The sequence below is a fragment of the Hyla sarda genome, chromosome 1 (assembly GCF_029499605.1).
Source record: "Hyla sarda isolate aHylSar1 chromosome 1, aHylSar1.hap1, whole genome shotgun sequence".
NCBI lineage: Eukaryota > Metazoa > Chordata > Amphibia > Anura > Hylidae > Hyla > Hyla sarda.
In genome coordinates this window covers 308,715,850-308,733,703 of record NC_079189.1, presented here as the reverse complement: position 1 = coordinate 308,733,703, position 17,854 = coordinate 308,715,850, and the positions used below count along the sequence as shown (strand labels likewise).

The window sequence follows — 17,854 nt, the reverse complement described above, 5'->3', positions numbered from 1 at the left end:
CTGTAAGTCGCTTGGGGTATGTCTCTATCAGTTTTGCACATCGAGGGACTGAAATTTTTGCCCATTCCTCCTTGGAAAACAGCTGGAGCTCAGTGAGGTTGAATGGAGAGCGTTTGTGAACAGCAGTTTTCAGTTCCTTCCACAGATTCTCGATTGGATTCAGGTCTGGACTGTGACTTGGCCATTCTAACACCTGGATATGTTTATTTGTGAACCATTCCATTGTAGATTTTGCTTTATGTTTTGGATCATTGTCTTGTTGGAAGACAAATCTCCGTCCCAGTCTCAGGTCTTTTGCAGACTCCATCAGGTTTTCTTCCAGAATGGTCCTGCATTTGGCTTCATCCATCTTCCCATCAATTTTAACCATCTTCCCCGTCCCTGCTGAAGAAAAGCAGGCCCAAACCATGATGCTGCCACCACCATGTTTGACAGTGAGGATGGTGTGTTCAGGGTGATGAGCTGTGTTGCTTTTACACCAAACATAACGTTTTGCATTGTTACCAAAAAGTTAGATTTTGGTTTCATCTGACCAGAGCACCTTCTTCCACATGTTTGGTGTGCCTCCTAGGTGGCTTGTGGCAAACTTTAAATGACACTTTTTATGGATATCTTTAAGAAATGGCTTTCTTCTTGCCACTCTTCCATAAAGGCCAGATTTGTGCAGTATACGACTGATTGTTGTCCTATGGACAGAGTATCCCACCTCAGCTGTAGATCTCTGCAGTTCCTCCAGAGTGATCATGGGCCTCTTGGCTGCATCTCTGATCAGTCTTCTCCTTGTATGAGGTGAAAGTTTAGAGGGATGGCCAGGTCTTCGTAGATTTGCAGTGGTCTGATACTCCTTCCATTTCAATATTATCGCTTGCACAATGCTCCTTGGGATGTTTAAAGCCTGGGAAATCTTTTTGTATCCAAATCCAGCTTTAAACTGCTCCACAACAGTATCTCGGACCTGCCTGGTGTGTTCCTTGTTCTTCATTATTCTCTCTGCGCTTTAAACAGACCTCTGAGACTATCACAGGGCAGGTGCATTTATACGGAGACTTGATTGCACACAGGTGGATTCTATTTATCATCATTAGTCATTTAGGTCAACATTGGATCATTCAGAGATCCTCACTGAACTTCTGGAGAGAGTTTGCTGCACTGAAAGTAAAGGGGCTGAATAATTTTGCACGCCCGATTTTTCCGTTTTTTATTTAACAAAGTTTTAAATATCCAATAAATTTTGTTCCACTTCATGATTGTGTCCCACTTGTTGTTGATTCTTCACAAAAAATTACAGTTTTATATCTTTGTTTGAAGCCTGAAATGTGGAAAAAAGTCAGTTTAAGGGGGCTGAATACTTTTACAAGGCACTGTAAATACATTTCTTAATAACATCCGAATAAAACTTACATTTTTGTAGCAGTATGAAAATAAAGAGCTTATTATTTAATGATTTTGACAAAAATGACTAAATGTTTTACTTTTCAATGTAGCAATGAAAATTGAAGAATTACAAGAAGCTTTACGAAAGAAGGAAGAAGATATGAAGCAAATGGAAGAACGCTACAAAAAATATCTAGAAAAAGCAAAAAGCGTAAGATTCTATTCAAATTACATTCACCATATAAATGAGATCTCTGGTGAAAAGGTACTTATCCCCTATCCACAAGATAGTGGATAAGTAGATGATCACGGAAGGGGGGGGTTCTGACAGGACGGGACCCGGTGCTCGGTGAGGAGCGCATGCTTCAGCCTGCATTTGCTCTATTCATTTCTGTGGGAGTGGCGAAAAGACCTTGGGCATTATCGCTGCTTCCATAAGAATGAATGAAACGTGTGCCATCTACCAGTAGACTACACGCTCCTCACTGAGAACACTGGGGCCCAAACCCGGTGATTGCGGAAGGCCCTAGTTGCCTGACCCCCTGCGATCAGCTACTTATCTGCTATCCTTTGGATAGGGGATAAGTACATTTCCGCCAGAGTACTCCTTTTAAGTGTGGGCCAATTATGCATCTTGGATCTTGTCCCACATTTACCGTTTTTTTGTCCTCTTAGGTTATTCGTACATTGGATCCCAAGCAGAATCAGGGAAGTGGGCCAGAGATCCAAGCTTTAAAAAATCAACTACAAGAAAAGGATAAAATGTTCCATTCCTTAGAGGTAATAAACTGACTTTTCCTTAGAAATGCTTGTTTTTACATCAAATTATCAAAAACACATATTCTAGGAATCGTATAACCCTGCTTGGTATACACAAGAGACTTTAATATAGACATGGGTCCACCTCCCTGGTATGACCTACTTTTTTCTTTTTGGAACGGGAGTCCTGTAGCCTGTACTTCTGTTCACTGGTGAATAATAATTTTTTTTAATTTAAAAAAAATGGACATGTACCTGTCTTTTGAAAAAACTTTTTATATAATGTTGATCATAACATTACATGTATATTTGTAATATCCATTGGTTACAAAAAATTTTGAGCAGTGTTTCCCAACCAGGATGCTTCCAGCTGTTTCAAAACTACAACTCCCAGCATACCCGGACAGACAAATTGTAGGAAGTATGTGTGTGGACAAGCAGGGCTATGTTCATACGGTGGAATTTCTGTGCAGAACTTTGCTGAAAAATTCAGCTGGAAATTCACCAGATATTCATAGCCCATTATGGTTAAGGGGATTCCGCTATTCCATTTGCACAGCAGAATTTCCACGGTCCAAAATGTAAACATCTCTTAAATTTTGCCAAGTTGGGGGCGTAATTCAGCTTGTCCCACCCTCACTTTCTGTATTTATTTCCACACATACAGGCAATAGCTGCAGGGACAAGACAGCATTTATCACCCAAAAATATTCACCTTTTTTAACCAATGTACTGTATAGTAGAAATATACATATAATGTTATCTACATAATTTAAAAAGTTTAGTTTTTTGTATTTCCAACATTTTTATGTAAAAACAAAATTGGGTTCAACTTTAAGCAACCCCTTCAGAAGAAATATCAATTTGTCCTAAACTTTATGTATGTAATGTGTAACTGTCCTGTAGTGATGCCCATTCTTTCACCACCATTGTGTGGTATTGTTTGTTTTTGATGTTGGAGCATAGGGCATCAACCTAAGTCTACTTTGTAATGTATGCTAAGATGCATTATACTCTGCATTAAAGACTTGGCAGGTTGTGTCTCAAAGGATTTTAAAGGCCATTGACTCCATTGTACAGTTTTCATTTTGTTACTTTGCTTTCTGTATACAAAACTACATACATTTTCAAAGAATTTTTGTTTAGAATTTCTTACCATTTTGTTGTAAAGTTTATGTAACTCCTTTGCATAGTTAGTTGTCTTGTTGCTTCGTACATAGATTTAAAATTGAATGTTTCTATTCGTTGTTTTTCAATGGGATCGGAATCTGCTGCATCGGGAGTAATCCTGAGACATGTTCATTTCCAAGTGGTCCTAGTGCTGGCAGAGCATGCAAATTTGCGGAACGTCTGTGTTTTGTGGGTGGACATTCTGCAGATTTTCAACCATGTGAACATAGTCTAGTGAGGCAGATTTTCCACTGTGTAATTCTGCATTCCGGATTCTGCAAAAAAGAATGAACATATTAATCTCGCAATTGTTTCCGCCACCACTACTTGGCTGATCAGCTGATTGTGGGTAGACCATAAATAAGGTTAGCCTAAAAAAATGCCTTTAATATGGCTTTGCCTTTTAATGTGGCTGCTATTAAACAAAAACAAAAAATTCTACCTGCAATATTATGGATTGTTGCTGTAGCTAGAGAGCTTATTTATATAGAGTCCTATATAAAAGTATATCTTTTTTTTCCTTTCCTTTTTATTTGTAGAAAGAGTATGAGAAAACAAAGACACAGAGAGATCAAGAAGAGAAGCTGATTGTCAGTGCGTGGTATAATATGGTAAGAATCTCGGGCTCATGCAAACTGTTCAGATTTTGTGGGCTTAGCAGTGGCTAATAGGACAAGCCATAAGAGGGCTCATGTGCCGTTGCTTTCCTGCTAGGAGTAGGAAAAGCTTTAATTCAATCTGGATTATCACATGAGCCTTCTCAGTGACAGCAGCTAGACACAGTATGGAGTTTGACAATCAGAAATGACTTCACGGCACCCTTTTAATGGTTGCAAATCCATTCATTAATTTATCTTGACTGATGCATCTTTAACCTGTTCAGGATGCAGGGTGTATGCATACGCCCTGCATCCCGAGTCCTTAAGGACTGAGGGCGTGTGGATACACCCGTGGGAATTCCGGTCCCCGCAGCTAGCCGGTTGGGGACCGGACCAGGATGCCTGACGAAATCATTCAGCAGGCATCCCGGCACATTGCCGAGGGGTCCTGAGACCCCCCCTCCATGTCGGCGATCGCAGGAAATTGCATGTCAATTCAGACATGCGATTTTCTGCTATTTCCGGGCTGATCGGGTCTCTGGTGACCCGATCACCCGGAAAATAGGGATGATCGGAGCTGACAGTGACAGCCCCGATCATCCTGAGGGATAGGAGCGAGATTGCAGTGCTGCAGCCTCCTCCTATCCCCTGCCATTAGTCAGCAATGAATGCTGACTAATGGCAGTGGAAGACCGGGGGTTGCCATGGAAACCCTCCTGCTCTGCCCACCCCTGGATGTTGGGCAGAACAGGGGAAGAAGATGGTGGCCGGTACCTGAAGAGAAGATGCCGTGGGGTACGCCGATCGTCGGTGACAGCAGTGGAGATCAGCGGCGCAGGTAGGGAGGCGACGGTGGGGGAGGGGGGGCAGAAGGAAGGTGGCAGTAAAGCGATATTTACTGCTGCCCTTCTAGTGGTTGCCAAACTGCATCTCCCAGCATGCCCAGACAGCAAAAGGCTGTCTGGGCATGCTGGGAGTTGTAGTTTTGCAACATCTGGAGGGTCACAGTGTGGAGACCACTATTACAGTGGTGCCCAAACGGTAGCCCTCCAGATGTTGCAAAACTACAACTCTCAGCATGCCTAGACTGCCCAGGCATGCTGGGAGTTGTAGTTCTGTAACATCTGTCCCTTCTGATTTTTCATGAAAATTTTGGTAATTGCTGCTCTACTTTGAAGCCGTCTAATTTTTTCAAAAAGTAAAAATATGTCCATTTTATGATTCCAATATGAAGTAGACATATTGTATTTGTGAATCAATATAAAATGTATTTGAAATATCCATTTTCCTTACAAGCAGAGAGCAATTTTCATGGAATTTGGGGATTTTTCACCAAGAAAGGATGCAAGTAACGACGAAAATTTACCACTAAAATAATGTAGAATATGTCACGAAAAAACTATCTCTGAATAATCAGTAAAAGCATCTTAGAGTTGTTAATGCATAAAGTGACAGTGTTCAGAATTGCAAAAAAGGGCTGCGTCCTTAAGGTGAAAAAGGGCTGCATCCTTAAGGGGTTAAGGTGCCCTAATTGGGTCTTCCAAAAGCTAATCGTGGTAGTCGCACCCCACCAATCTGATATTAATGGTGTATCCTAAGGATAGCCTAGTCTTCTTAAAGTCTGGTAATTTCATTGGGGTTTTCTCATTTAACTGATAATTTAGCTGTGATGTGAAGGGCCTCATATATTAGGGAGAGGGACTCGCCTGTTAGAATTCAGTCAATAGTGTGTGTCAGTACAGTTCTCAAAGGTAAGTCAGACCTGAGTCCCCTTGTGCACTCGGTAGAGTTCACTTCTGGGCTCATGTAGAGTATTCTTGTACCTGGGCTCATGTTCATGCCGTGTGCTTTTTGTTATGTCTTCTCAGGGTATGACCTTACATAAAAAAGCTGCAGAAGATAGACTGGCAAGTACAGGGTCAGGACAGTCATTTCTTGCGAGACAGCGGCAAGCTACAAGTTCTAGAAGATCTTATCCAGGTCATGTACAGCCGGCCACAGCGAGGTAGAAGAACCTTATGCAAGGAAATCTGTACCATAACCTTGTGTTGCACATAGCTGCATTTCAGGAAATGTCACCATTGTGCTTTTACTTGGTTCCTTCTCTTTTTAATACCTTTTACAGATTTATGTCTTCTCTTTGTCTGTTTGAAAAGTCTTTATTTTGAATGTGCCAAATAGCTTTACACTAAGATGAAGTGTAAAGAGTAAGCTTTTCTTGTGAGTTTCAAATAAGAATCTGGCGGGTCAATCTAGACGGAGATTGATATTCTACTAAATGAGGGTGGGTAAAAAAATGCTGGGAGGGCTATTACTGTTAATTCATAGACTTCCACATAAATTTTAGGAGGGTTTCATTATAAAGAATATCCATGTACAGCATTGCTTTACCGGGCACCTTACGCTAGAGGCTAAAGTGCACATAAGCCTTAGCATGTTATTTTAGTGAATGCTCGGGATGGTCTGTACAGCATTTTCACAACCATTTGGGATTGTTGGATCATGTCTTAAGTAGCTCATGTGCACATGCCCTCCTCTAAATGTACGTACATGTGGTTACATTTCATAGCGATAGTCTTTTGTGTTGTTATACCGTGATTGAATGAACTGCCTGAAAGAAGCCATTTGTATGCACAGAATGTTCCGTATTTTCAGGAATCTGTATATAACTCTATGGTGCTACATTTGGATGGGCTGATAGGATGCACTTTGCCTCGGTATCTTCCTGAAATGCTCTGTCTGATCACATGTTTACCCTATTTTATTTTACTGGATTTTAATGTCATTTTATCTTTAAAAAAAAATAATGTTTTATGCATTAGAATGAATTTCAAACCAAACTGAAATATCTGCAGTCATTCTTCATTTACAGAACAGACTCATTTATTTTTGAGTGCCTACAGGGTGCCCTTATTCAGATGAACTAGTGGGTTCTAAAGGCCCCACAAAGGACTGTCCAAAATTTAGCACACACCATGTTTTATCTTACATTGTCTCAGCCTCTAATATACCACTACTGTGATGATGTTTTGGGTCTAATTTACAGGGAACCTATAATCCCTTTCATGCTGCCTGAACCACAAGTCATGGCATTGGTCCATGGTGGCATCTCCTGCATTGCCAGTTTTAAATAGATTTCTCCTTCTACTCAAACAGGGAGATATCAATCAATCAAAGACCAGTGGGGCAGGCAAAAGCCCCTGGGGCCGCCCCGATGACTTGTCGTTCAGGCAGCATGAAAGTGCTGTCCTTTCGAGATGCACTTTATATTAAGTTTCCAAAATTGACAAAACCGTTGATCAGTAGGTCAGTAGTAACTTATTCACCACGTAAAATGAACATACATGGTGCCACTATGAATGTTAAGGTGTATGTAGTGATTGGTTTATTGTGTGACCAGTAAGGTAGCACTTTAAGGTATCCTGTAAATGGCCACTTTTATATGTTGTGTGTTCTTTGTTTCCTTTCTTGTCGTAGATAACTCGCCTATTTTTATCAGTTACCTTGTTGTCAGAAATAAGTCCCAATATACGTCATTGTAGACCACTGGTTGGACATGTATAGTATTTTATCCTAGCAGGAGGGATGAATGATGACGGGCACTTGAATAAAATCTATTTCTTCTAGCAATGTTCCCTCTAGTATTAGTAGAGGGAACTACCTCCATAGACATTGATTCCCACCAACAAATTGTAAGGTTTATGGATGCTGAGAAGAGGACAAATGATTGTTTTTAAAGGGGTACTCCACTGTCCAGCAGTCAAAACATTTAGTTCCAAACGCTGTGCGTACGCTGCGGGGGTCGGCCACGCCCCTCAATGTAAGTCTATGGGAGGGGGCTTGGTGGCTGCCACACCCCTCACATAGACTTGCTTTGAGGGGGCGGGGCCAACCCCCACAGCACGTGCACAGCGTTTGGAACTGAATATTCCAAATGCTGGCCAGTGAAGTACCCCTTTAAGGAAGGAACTACTCTGTGAAAGAAGTTCCAGTCTTTCAATTTGTAGGACACTTTCTAAATCTCTGATATTGAGGTGAATATTTAGCTCAGTACAATATAATGTAACTGTTAGGAGGTACAGCCGAGGAGCAACTTTCATAGCTTTTTTTTGGGTTAGTCATTGCTTGAGTCAACGTAATTCAAGCTAGCCATCCAGGCTACAAAACCATTTCAAAATATGTCATTTTTCTCTAACCCACCTTTTACATTTAGACATTTTGCATTACCCTAGCACAATGATTTTCTCATGTTGTATGAATGTATTTTTAGCACCGACCTTCATTAACTGTTTTGTGAAGGACATGTTAATATATCACTATCTTAGCCTGACCCTGCATATATCAAGCTCTAAATTTGCCACTGACCTATATTGTCCTATTGACTATTAGTAATGTCTCATGGCAATAGAATATAGTAATGCAAAGACTGCTATCAGCCCTAAATATCATTTATAGCTATTAATCCTGAGGCTATCTTCTTTATTTTTATCTTTGCGTGTGGCCAACATGGCTTACATGTTTGTTAGTTTTTTATTTAGATGTGTATTAAGGGAATTTTTTATTACATTTTGGCAACTACCTTCAGCTCTAGGAAAGGTACAGTGTTATATTTCTCTGCCAAGTGTCAAGGAGGCAGAGCCTAGCTGCTAAAGTGCCCCAGCCTGGCACACCACCTTGCTATCCCTCACCTTAAGACCCTACTTGAGTTGCGTACAGGGATGAGCTTAAAGGGGCGTTCCAGTAAAAAAAGCATTTTTTTTTCATATCAACTCGCTCCAGAAAATTTAACAGATTTGTAAATTACTTTTATTAAAAAACCTTAATCATTCCAGTACTTATCAGCTGCTGAAGTTGAGTTGTTCTTTTCTGTCTGACAACAGTGCTCTCTGCTGACACATCTGTATCAGGATGTGGATTTGCTCCTACTCTGGACAGTTCCTGCGACAGATGGAGGAGTCAGCAGAGAGCACTATTGTCAGACAGAAAAGAACAGCTCAACTTCAGCAGCTGATAAGTACTGGAAGGATTAAGATTTTGTAATAAAAGTAATTTACAAATCTGTTTATCTTTCTAGAGCCAGTTGATATGAAAAAAAAATGTTTTTCACTGGAATACCCCTTTAACATAAAGGAGGATCTAGGAGGTGAGTGTGGCCAAGGAGGCATGCCAGGCTGTGGCACTTCCTCCTTGATACTTGGCTAGGAAATAGAAATGTGATTTCATAAGTTATCCAACATACAGCTATCCAACCGTGTCCAAAGCTCTTAGCATCAAACCGATCTGACAGATTCTGTTTAATATGTACACCTAGCTTTAGAGTAGTAGCATCTGTTAGTATGTGACATTGAATGACAGTAATAAGTAGTTAAGTTAGACCTCCACACAAAGCATTCAGCTTCTTATGCTGTAGAGTTCTAGCCAAAAGTTCACTAGGAACAGTTCTCAAAGACCTTCACCTTACTCCCTACCTGCCCGAGTAGAAAAGCCATAAACCCTGCAGTATCCATAGACTTTGCTGGATCTTGCTGCCCAGAGTGGAAGAGGTTGGCGCTAGGAAGTACAGATTTCATCTTAAACTTTTTCACATAGATTTACATATGTCCTACTGTTCTGTAACTATTCGTAGTGCATGGTAATTTTTTTTTTTTTATAGCAGTCGGCCTTAGATCTTCGTATATATAATACAGTATTGGATGGGGATATTAACAGATTGGCCTGTTTTTAATTGGTAATCCAACTTTCTGCCTAAGTTTGTCATCCAGCAGTATGTGTGAGTGACTGACTGATAATTCATGTGCATATTCTGTGGGCGGATTACTTTAAACTTTTCCTAATTCCTTTTGACTATAGCAGTGCTAGATTACATATGTACTTATATTAACACTACTATTAAAATATAATCTTTTACTTGAAGCCTTACATATCTGTCAAGGGTGACCGATTTACAGTCCGGTGACAACCAGATACGGGGCATAAATGAGCCGACCAGAGTGACTCGGCTCATTCAAATAAATGAGATGCGGGCCGGGTCCTGCTGAAATAGGGGAGCGCTTGGTTTTTACATCTACCAGCTGGATCCGGTCACCATATTGAAGAATCATGGGTGTGAATGCACCCTTAGCAAATACTTGTATTTTCAGCATAACAGAAAAAATCTAGCCTGACCACATTTTTGGTAGACCTGGTGCTGCTATCAGTTTATGGAAATTTTTGAAAAGTATAGTAGGCCAAATTCAGCTTTTGTGTTAATCTTCTTTCTTAAAGGGGTACTCCGCTTCCCCATCATTCAGAACATTTTGTTCCGAGTGCTTGAAGCGGGTGGCGGAGGTCATGATGTCACACCACGCCCCCTCAATGGAGGTCTATGGGAGAGGGCGTGGTGACCACCATCCCCCCCTCCCCCTCCCATAGGCTTGCATTGAGGGGGTGTGGTGTGACATCACGACCCCTGCTACTGGCACCCAGCGATCTAAACTGAGTACCCCTTTTAAGGGCAACTGTAAGACAAAGGGTGGCTAGTGCTATCTTCTGATATGCCAAGTAGGACCTAGTACACCAATTTACATACAGAGTACATTACTTACCAGCTTACTTCAGATACCCTTATGGTAAAGGGTCTCTTTGGTTCCAAATACTACTTAACCCCTTAAGGACCATGGGGAGTACAGGTGCACCCTGACGCCCTGGAACTTTAAGGACCAAGGGCGTACCTGGCCCTTCAGATGTTGCCGAACTACAACTCCCAGAGTGACTGGGCATGCTTGGAGTTGAAGTTTTGCAACATCTGGAGGGCTACAGTTTGGAGACCACTACACAGTGGTCTCCAAACTGTTTTCCTCAAGTTGTTGCATAATTACAACTCCCAACATGCCCTTCAGCTGTCTGGGCATGCTGGGAATTGTAGTTATGCAACAGCTAGCGGCACACTGGTTGGTAAACACTGACTTAGGTAACAGACTACCACAGTGTTTCCGCACCACTGTCTGTTTCCTAACTCAGTGTTTCCCAACCCGAGGTCCTCCAGCTGTTGCAAAACTAGAACTCCCAGCATGCACTGACAGACCATGAGTTATAGTTTTGCAGCAGCTGGAGGCACACGGATTGGGAAACACTGGTTGGGAAACATTGTCTGTTTCCTAACTCAGTGTGCCTCCAGTTGTTGCAAAAACTACAACTCCCAGCATGCACTGACAGACCGTGCATGCTGGGAGTTGTAGTTTTGCAACAGTTGGAGGCTTTTGGGTTGGGAAACACTGAGTTAGGAAACAGACAGTGGTGTGGAAACACTGTTGTAGTCTTACCTAACTCAGTGTTTCCCAATCCCAACCAGTGTTCCTCTAGCTGTTGCATAACTACAACTCCCAACATGCATGGTCTACCAGTGCATGCTGGGAGTTGTAGTTTTGCAGCAGCTGAAGGTTTTTTGCCTCCACTTTGCAGCTATTCCTGTGAAACACCTAAAGGGTTAACAAACTTTCTGAATGTAATTTTGAATACAGAAAGGGGTGCAGTTTTCATAATGGGGTCCATTATGGGGTATTTCTAACATAAAGACCCTCAAATTCACTTAAAGGGGTATTCAGGGCAAAAACATCTTATTCCCTATCAAAAGGATAGGGGATAAGATGTCTGATCGCGGGGGGCCCGCCGCTGTGACCCCCCGCGGTCTCCTTGCAGCAGCCCGCATTCTATGCGTAGCTGCATCTGCAGTTTCGGAAACCGCCGGCCTTCCGAGACAGGAACATGACGTCACACCACGCCCCCTCCATTCATTTCTATGGGAGGGGCATTGCGGCCGTTATGCCCCCTCCTATAGAAATAAATGGAGGGGGCGTGACGTCACTGCCCCATCTCGGAAGCCCAGCGGTTTCCGTAACTGCAAACGCAGCTACGCATAGAATGCGGGCTGCTGCAGGGAGATCGTGGGGGGTCCCAGCGGAGGGCCCCCCGCGATCAGACATCTTATACCCTATCCTTCTGAACTGGTCCCTGAAAAATTCTGATTTTGAAATTTATGTGAAAAATTGGAAAATTGTTGCTATACTTTATAGCCCTCTGATGTCTTCAAAAAGTAAAAACATGATGATGCCAACATAAAGTAGACATATTGTATAAGTGAATCCATATATAATTTATTTGGAATGTCTATTTTCCTTACAAGCAGAGAGCTTCAAAGTTATAAAAATACTAAATTTTAAAATTTTCAATGATTCAAGTATCGATGAAAATTTTACCACTAACATAAAGTAGAATATGTCACGAAAAAACATTGTCGGAATCAAATTCCTAAGTACAAGCTTCCCAGAGTTATTAATGCTTAAAGTGACAGTGGTCAGATGTGCAAAAAACACTCTGGTCCTTAAGGGGTTAAACACTGGAAACATGTTTCATTAACTTGTAAAATACTGGAAAAGATTTTCTGACTAACACCTTTTTATGACACTTAGGTCCTATTACTCCTTGCAGCTAGCACTGTTCAGGATTCCATGTAAGACATTTACGTCCTTTTCAGAAAGATCACCTTTTACTAATGCTTATGGCAGTGCCTGAATTTGAATGTTTTTTCCTTTTCATATGCATTTAGTGTCTGCATAAAAATTCCTCCAAAGATGATAATGCACCTTTTGGTGGAGTTGAAAAAGCCATAAACAATTCTCATATTAGCTGTTGTCCGCCATCCCACCCAATCCGTTAAGACCTTCAGTGTCTTCCGTGTTCTTTGTTTTCTTATTTGTTCCTGCCATTCAGTGTTGTTGGATGTCTGTAGCATTCTGGAGATGTATTATTGCTACAAATTTCAAGGATGAACATAGAACATTGAGCACTTTGTAATATTCTTAGCTAATTTAGAACTTTGGACACTCCACCAGTAACTGCACTTCCAACTGGGAAGGAACAATAGGTTATCTTCCCTAGAGAATAAAAGTTGGTCATACACTTCTAATAAAAAGAGCAGAGAAACAGTAGACAGAGACACTTCATTTCTGTATAATGGAGACATTCAAAGCAATAACCCCAACTTGTATGGAAACCAAGGTTTTTTTTTTCACACGTTAACTACAATAGTCTTATAAATGTTACCGTACGTGTAACCATGGTTGTCTACAAAGACAATTATCTTCCATCCCACACTGTGGACCTTTCCTTTCGTATGGCTGACGTCTTCAGAGAGTTGTCATTGTCTTCTCATTTCTCTGTGGGAATATTTTTGTGTATATGGCTTGCATTGAGGGTTTTAGTCTTCATGCTCATATTCACACCATTAATATTTTCTCCTTGCTATTTATTTTCAGTGATGTCATTGCATGATCGTGGCATGATGCGCAGTCAGATTTTGCATGAGAATTTGTGTTCGGACGGCCTAACCAGCAGACTAACCATCATTAGCAATGGCAGGGCAGTGGTCTAACCTATGCTTGCTTGCTTCCATTTCTGCTTCTACCTGAAGCACTTTGTACCCTTGTCTCAGCTTGGCGTCAAGGTATTGTGCTTTTTCGTTTTGTATTTTAAGAACAAAGTGCACCTCATATGCATCAGACTTCTATCACGTAGCTACCATTGAAAGCATTACGTCTTCAGTTATGGGGTGTATTATTCTAAAATGAATGGTGCAGCTGCTAGACATACTGTACCCAACGGAAGTCAAGGAGAGTGCCAACACTGGTTATGGGCAATGCTGCCTTCTAGTTTGTTAATGTGGAGCGCACATTTAACCACTTGTACACACCAAAATGACCGCAAAGAAGGAGAGGCGAGTGTATGCACATAAGTTTGTTGTACACTTCTTATTGTATAAACCATTGCAATATGTAGAGTACATTTTGTGAATATGACTGTTTAAGAAATGACTTGTTTACATTTTCATGTTCTTGTTTTCTTTAAAAAAAATAAGATTTTATTTTAAATTATATTCAACTTATTGTATATCGTTGCCACATTGTATTGACGTCCCGTTATACTTTCGATGGACAACATTTACATATACTTGCTGCCTTAGCCTTTATTTAAATAAACCATGCTCATACGTTAATGTATTTCTACTTACACTTCTTCTTGTATTTATATAAATATATTTGTATTTAGACACAGCGAGTCTTTGGCTCCACTTTTGCCTGTTTTACTGTATAGATTAAAATGCGACTTTTTACTGCAGTATTACTTTATATAGTACATAACATTTACTTTTTTTTAATACTCATACAGATGCAAGCTTTAACGTGCATTTTATTTAAGCTGTTATCAGATTGTAAAGTTAAAAGTATCCATTACCCATGGTTGGTGCCAGCGGGGGATATTGTATGTGCGAAATCCCTTAGAAATGTCAGTGCTTTTAACATTTTGTAAAACCGAAATACAAAATTGCCTATTCAGCCTTTTCAATCCTAGATGTATATTAATAATGACACGATGGCCCTTTTATCAAATAGAAAATGTAGCTTTTACACTACGTTTACAATGTAACTGCAACTTCCGTCCAATTGGAGACGCTTGGAGCGTTGTTGTTGTACCATAGTCTATCAAGCATGATAGAGTATGTTTACCCAGCATGCATTAGTTTTCCTTTGTACTCTAGTTGCTTGACCATTTTTTATTTTTATTTTTTTTGTTCTCACTTGTTCTTCAAACTTGGATAGCAACTAGAAAAAAATTTAGATTTTTTTTTTCTGTAACTGTAAGTCAACCATTTGAATGCAAGACTGCAGTAGAATACCCATAGCACTGCATTTGTGGTCAGCGGTACATAGTAGGACATGTTGGAATCAGCGGTGGCAAGACTTTGTGTATATAGGATAAATGGTTATTATCACTATGAACATGAAATGTACATTTTTCAGTCAATTCTTCCAATGTAACCAGAAGTGTACTTTTGTTAAGGAACTTGTAAATAAAATATTTTAAAAGAAATGAATTCAGAATTATCTGTGTTTCCTCTTAATTTAAAAAATGTCTGTATTCTTCATATACTCTTAAGTCCTACAGAGAGAACAGTGGGAACAAGATGCTCAGAAGGTTTATCCTTTATAAATTCCCCATGCACTGTATGAACTAAAGCAAGAGGATCTTGTGCAAAGGCACTAAAAGACTAGCAAACAATGGTGAAGGGAAACTGACCGAACACCATTCAGACTGCTTTTAATGGATGGGATTGCACGGGGTGCCCTAAATGTTGAATGCCATGGAGTATAACTTTCCTGTGCTGAGTATTAAAATGTATGCACTAGGGGTGTGAATCGCCAAGAATTTGTCGATTCGATTCGAATCGCGATACCAGTGTGGCGATTCGATATATCCCGATATATCGCAATACCGTCTAGGTGACGATATATCCCGATTCTGTCTAAAAAACAATGTCTTTTACACTTTTATTAAAACTTTATTTTTTTTTATTTTTTTATACACTTTATTAGTCTTTTAGGAATCATTAGATTCCTCAGACAGATGAATGGAGTTCTATTGAACTCCATTTATCTGCGATCCATTGATAGAGCCTGGTCCAGCCAGGCTCTATCAATGACAGAGCCACGGAGAGCAGGAAGCAGAGGTAAGCCCTCCGGCTACCTCCACAGTGGATCGCCCGCCCGCGATTGCGCTGCGGGGGGCGATCTAGCCCACCAGGGAGCATACACATGTCCCTCTAGACGCCGCTGTCAGCTTTGACAGTGGCGATCTAAAGGGTTAATAGCCAGCCGCGGCGATCGCCGCATGCTGGCTATTAGCGGCGGCCCCCGGCTACTGAGAACAGCCGGGGGGCTGCAGAGTATAGAGCGGGCACGAGTCGGAGCACACTCCATACACCCAGAGCGCCGCCGCGTCAGATCCGGCTGACAAAATGTGGAACTTGTATCCCTTGATGCCCGGGACATGCTGTTCTGTGCATCAGGAGATACAAATTCCACATCACTAAAAGAATCGATTCAAAAATATTTTGAATCGATTCAGTATCGGCAAGGGAAAAATCGCGATAATCGCGGGAATCGATTTTTTTCTTACATCCCTAGTATGCACTGGTTATTTCAGTAGACAAGCCATTAGGGCATGCTATGCTATGAGTTCAATTTAGAAGATTTATGGGCATTTAATAATGATGACCCGGCACCACACCGATCAGCTGTTAGGCAGGACCGCAGATCTGTTATATAAACAATGAATGTCAAAATCCTCGGCACCGTTCATTGTGTACTGGTGGTGCTTAGTTACTGCAGCACAGCTCCCATTAATGTAAATGGGATCTGCACTGCAGTACCAGTCACCCCCACCCCAGGATGAATGGAGCCAATTGCTTCAAGCCATTCATTGTGTACTGGTGGTGCTGAGTTACTGCAGCACAGCTCCCATTAATGTAAATGGGATCTGCACTGCAGTACCAGTCACCCCCACCCCAGGATGAATGGAGCCAATTGCTTCAAGCCATTCATTGTGTACTGGTGGTGCTGAGTTACTGCAGCACAGCTCCCATTAATGTAAATGGGATCTGCACTGCAGTACCAGTCACCCCCACCCCAGGATGAATGGAGCCAATTGCTTCAAGCCGTTCATTGTGTACTGGTGGTGCTGAGTTACTGCAGCACAGCTCCCATTAATGTAAATGGGATCTGCACTGCAGTACCAGTCACCCCCACCCCAGGATGAATGGAGCCAATTGCTTCAAGCCATTTATTGTGTATGTGTCTTAGCTGGTTCAGGTGTTGGGACTCTGCTTATAAGGCATTGATGACCTATCCAGTGGAGAGGTAGTCAGTCAAATGCCTGGAAAATGCCTTTAAAGTACTAGTGGTCTACATATCCTATCTGTAGAAACAATTTTATGTAAGTTGGTAAATATTCACACGTTCCGGAATTGACATGGATTATGGTATGGATCAAATCAGAGACCCTGTTCAGACCATCGTCCAGATCTGCAGTGAATTTAATGGCACATCCACAGATTGCTGCCACGGATTCTTTGAATCCATACTAACTATTGCAAATCCAGAATGTGTGAATAAGGCCTTAGTAACATTGTAAAAAGTATATAACTTGTAAATACATTATTCTGTCTAATGCAGAAGCAGCCTTCCATTGCAAGGATGCCTTTTTGGTATTCATCTGGCAGTGTGGTTCTTTAAAAGTAACACCATTACTAGAATTTCCCTAATACAACATTGTGCATGAAGTTTTCTGCAAAAAAAAAAGGTATATAAAAAAAATATATATATTCTGACCCAGCTGTTTCAGAATCTTCCCTTGACTTCAATGCAGATTTTCTGTCCTAATGTTGTTATATGAAGATTAAAAAAAAAAAAAAAAAAGCATTAAATTACATTGCATGTACCCTACAAGACAAGTAATTTTGAAGTAGGGGCCTCACCTAGCCTAAGTTGGAATGCCAAAACATGGCTGAGATCACTGGCTGCAGGTTGAACAAAGCTAATGGTGGCTTATGCTGTTGGTAAACTTAAAGGGGTACTCCACTGGAAAACACATATATATATATATTTTTTTAAATCAACTGGTGCCAGAAAGTTAAACAGATTTGTAAATTACTTCTATTACAAAATCTTTATCCTTCCAGTACTCATCAGCTGCTGTTTGATCCACAGGAAGTTCTTTTCTCTTTGAATTTTCCTTTGTCTGACCACAGTGCTCTCTGCTGACACCTGTGTCCATGTCAGGAACTGTCCAGAGCAGGATAGGTTTTCTATGGGGATTTGCTCCTAATCTGGAAAGTTTCTGACATGGACAGAGGTGTCAGCAGAGAGCACAGTTGTCAGACAGAAAAGAAATGCAAAAAGAAAAGAACTTCCTCTGTAGTATACAGCAGCTGATAAGTACTGGAAGGATTAAGATTTTTTAATAGAAGTCATTTACAAATCTGTTTTTAACTTACTGGCACCAGTTGATTAAAAAAAAAAAAGTTTTCTAGTGGAGTACCCCTTTTTAAGAGGTTGTCCAGGAATTAAAAACAGCAAATT

General features: G+C 40.9%; 1 protein-coding gene across 2 annotated transcripts in view; it reads left to right on the top strand.

Moving 5' to 3' along the window:
- Window positions 1-14,805, top strand: part of HOOK3 (hook microtubule tethering protein 3) — a 119,997-nt gene extending 105,192 nt beyond the window's left edge. The window contains exons 19-23 of one of the 2 annotated variants that reach the window (XM_056518236.1): window positions 1,485-1,585; window positions 2,050-2,154; window positions 3,843-3,914; window positions 5,771-5,907; window positions 13,196-14,805. In XM_056518236.1, coding sequence (XP_056374211.1) covers window positions 1,485-1,585; window positions 2,050-2,154; window positions 3,843-3,914; window positions 5,771-5,907; window positions 13,196-13,211 — 431 coding nt within the window. In that variant the 3' untranslated portion in view covers window positions 13,212-14,805. Of the gene's footprint in view, window positions 1-1,484; window positions 1,586-2,049; window positions 2,155-3,842; window positions 3,915-5,770; window positions 8,710-13,195 lie in introns of those variants that run through there. The other variant, XM_056518237.1, reaches the window with a different exon arrangement.
- Window positions 14,806-17,854: the final 3,049 nt, after the last annotated feature.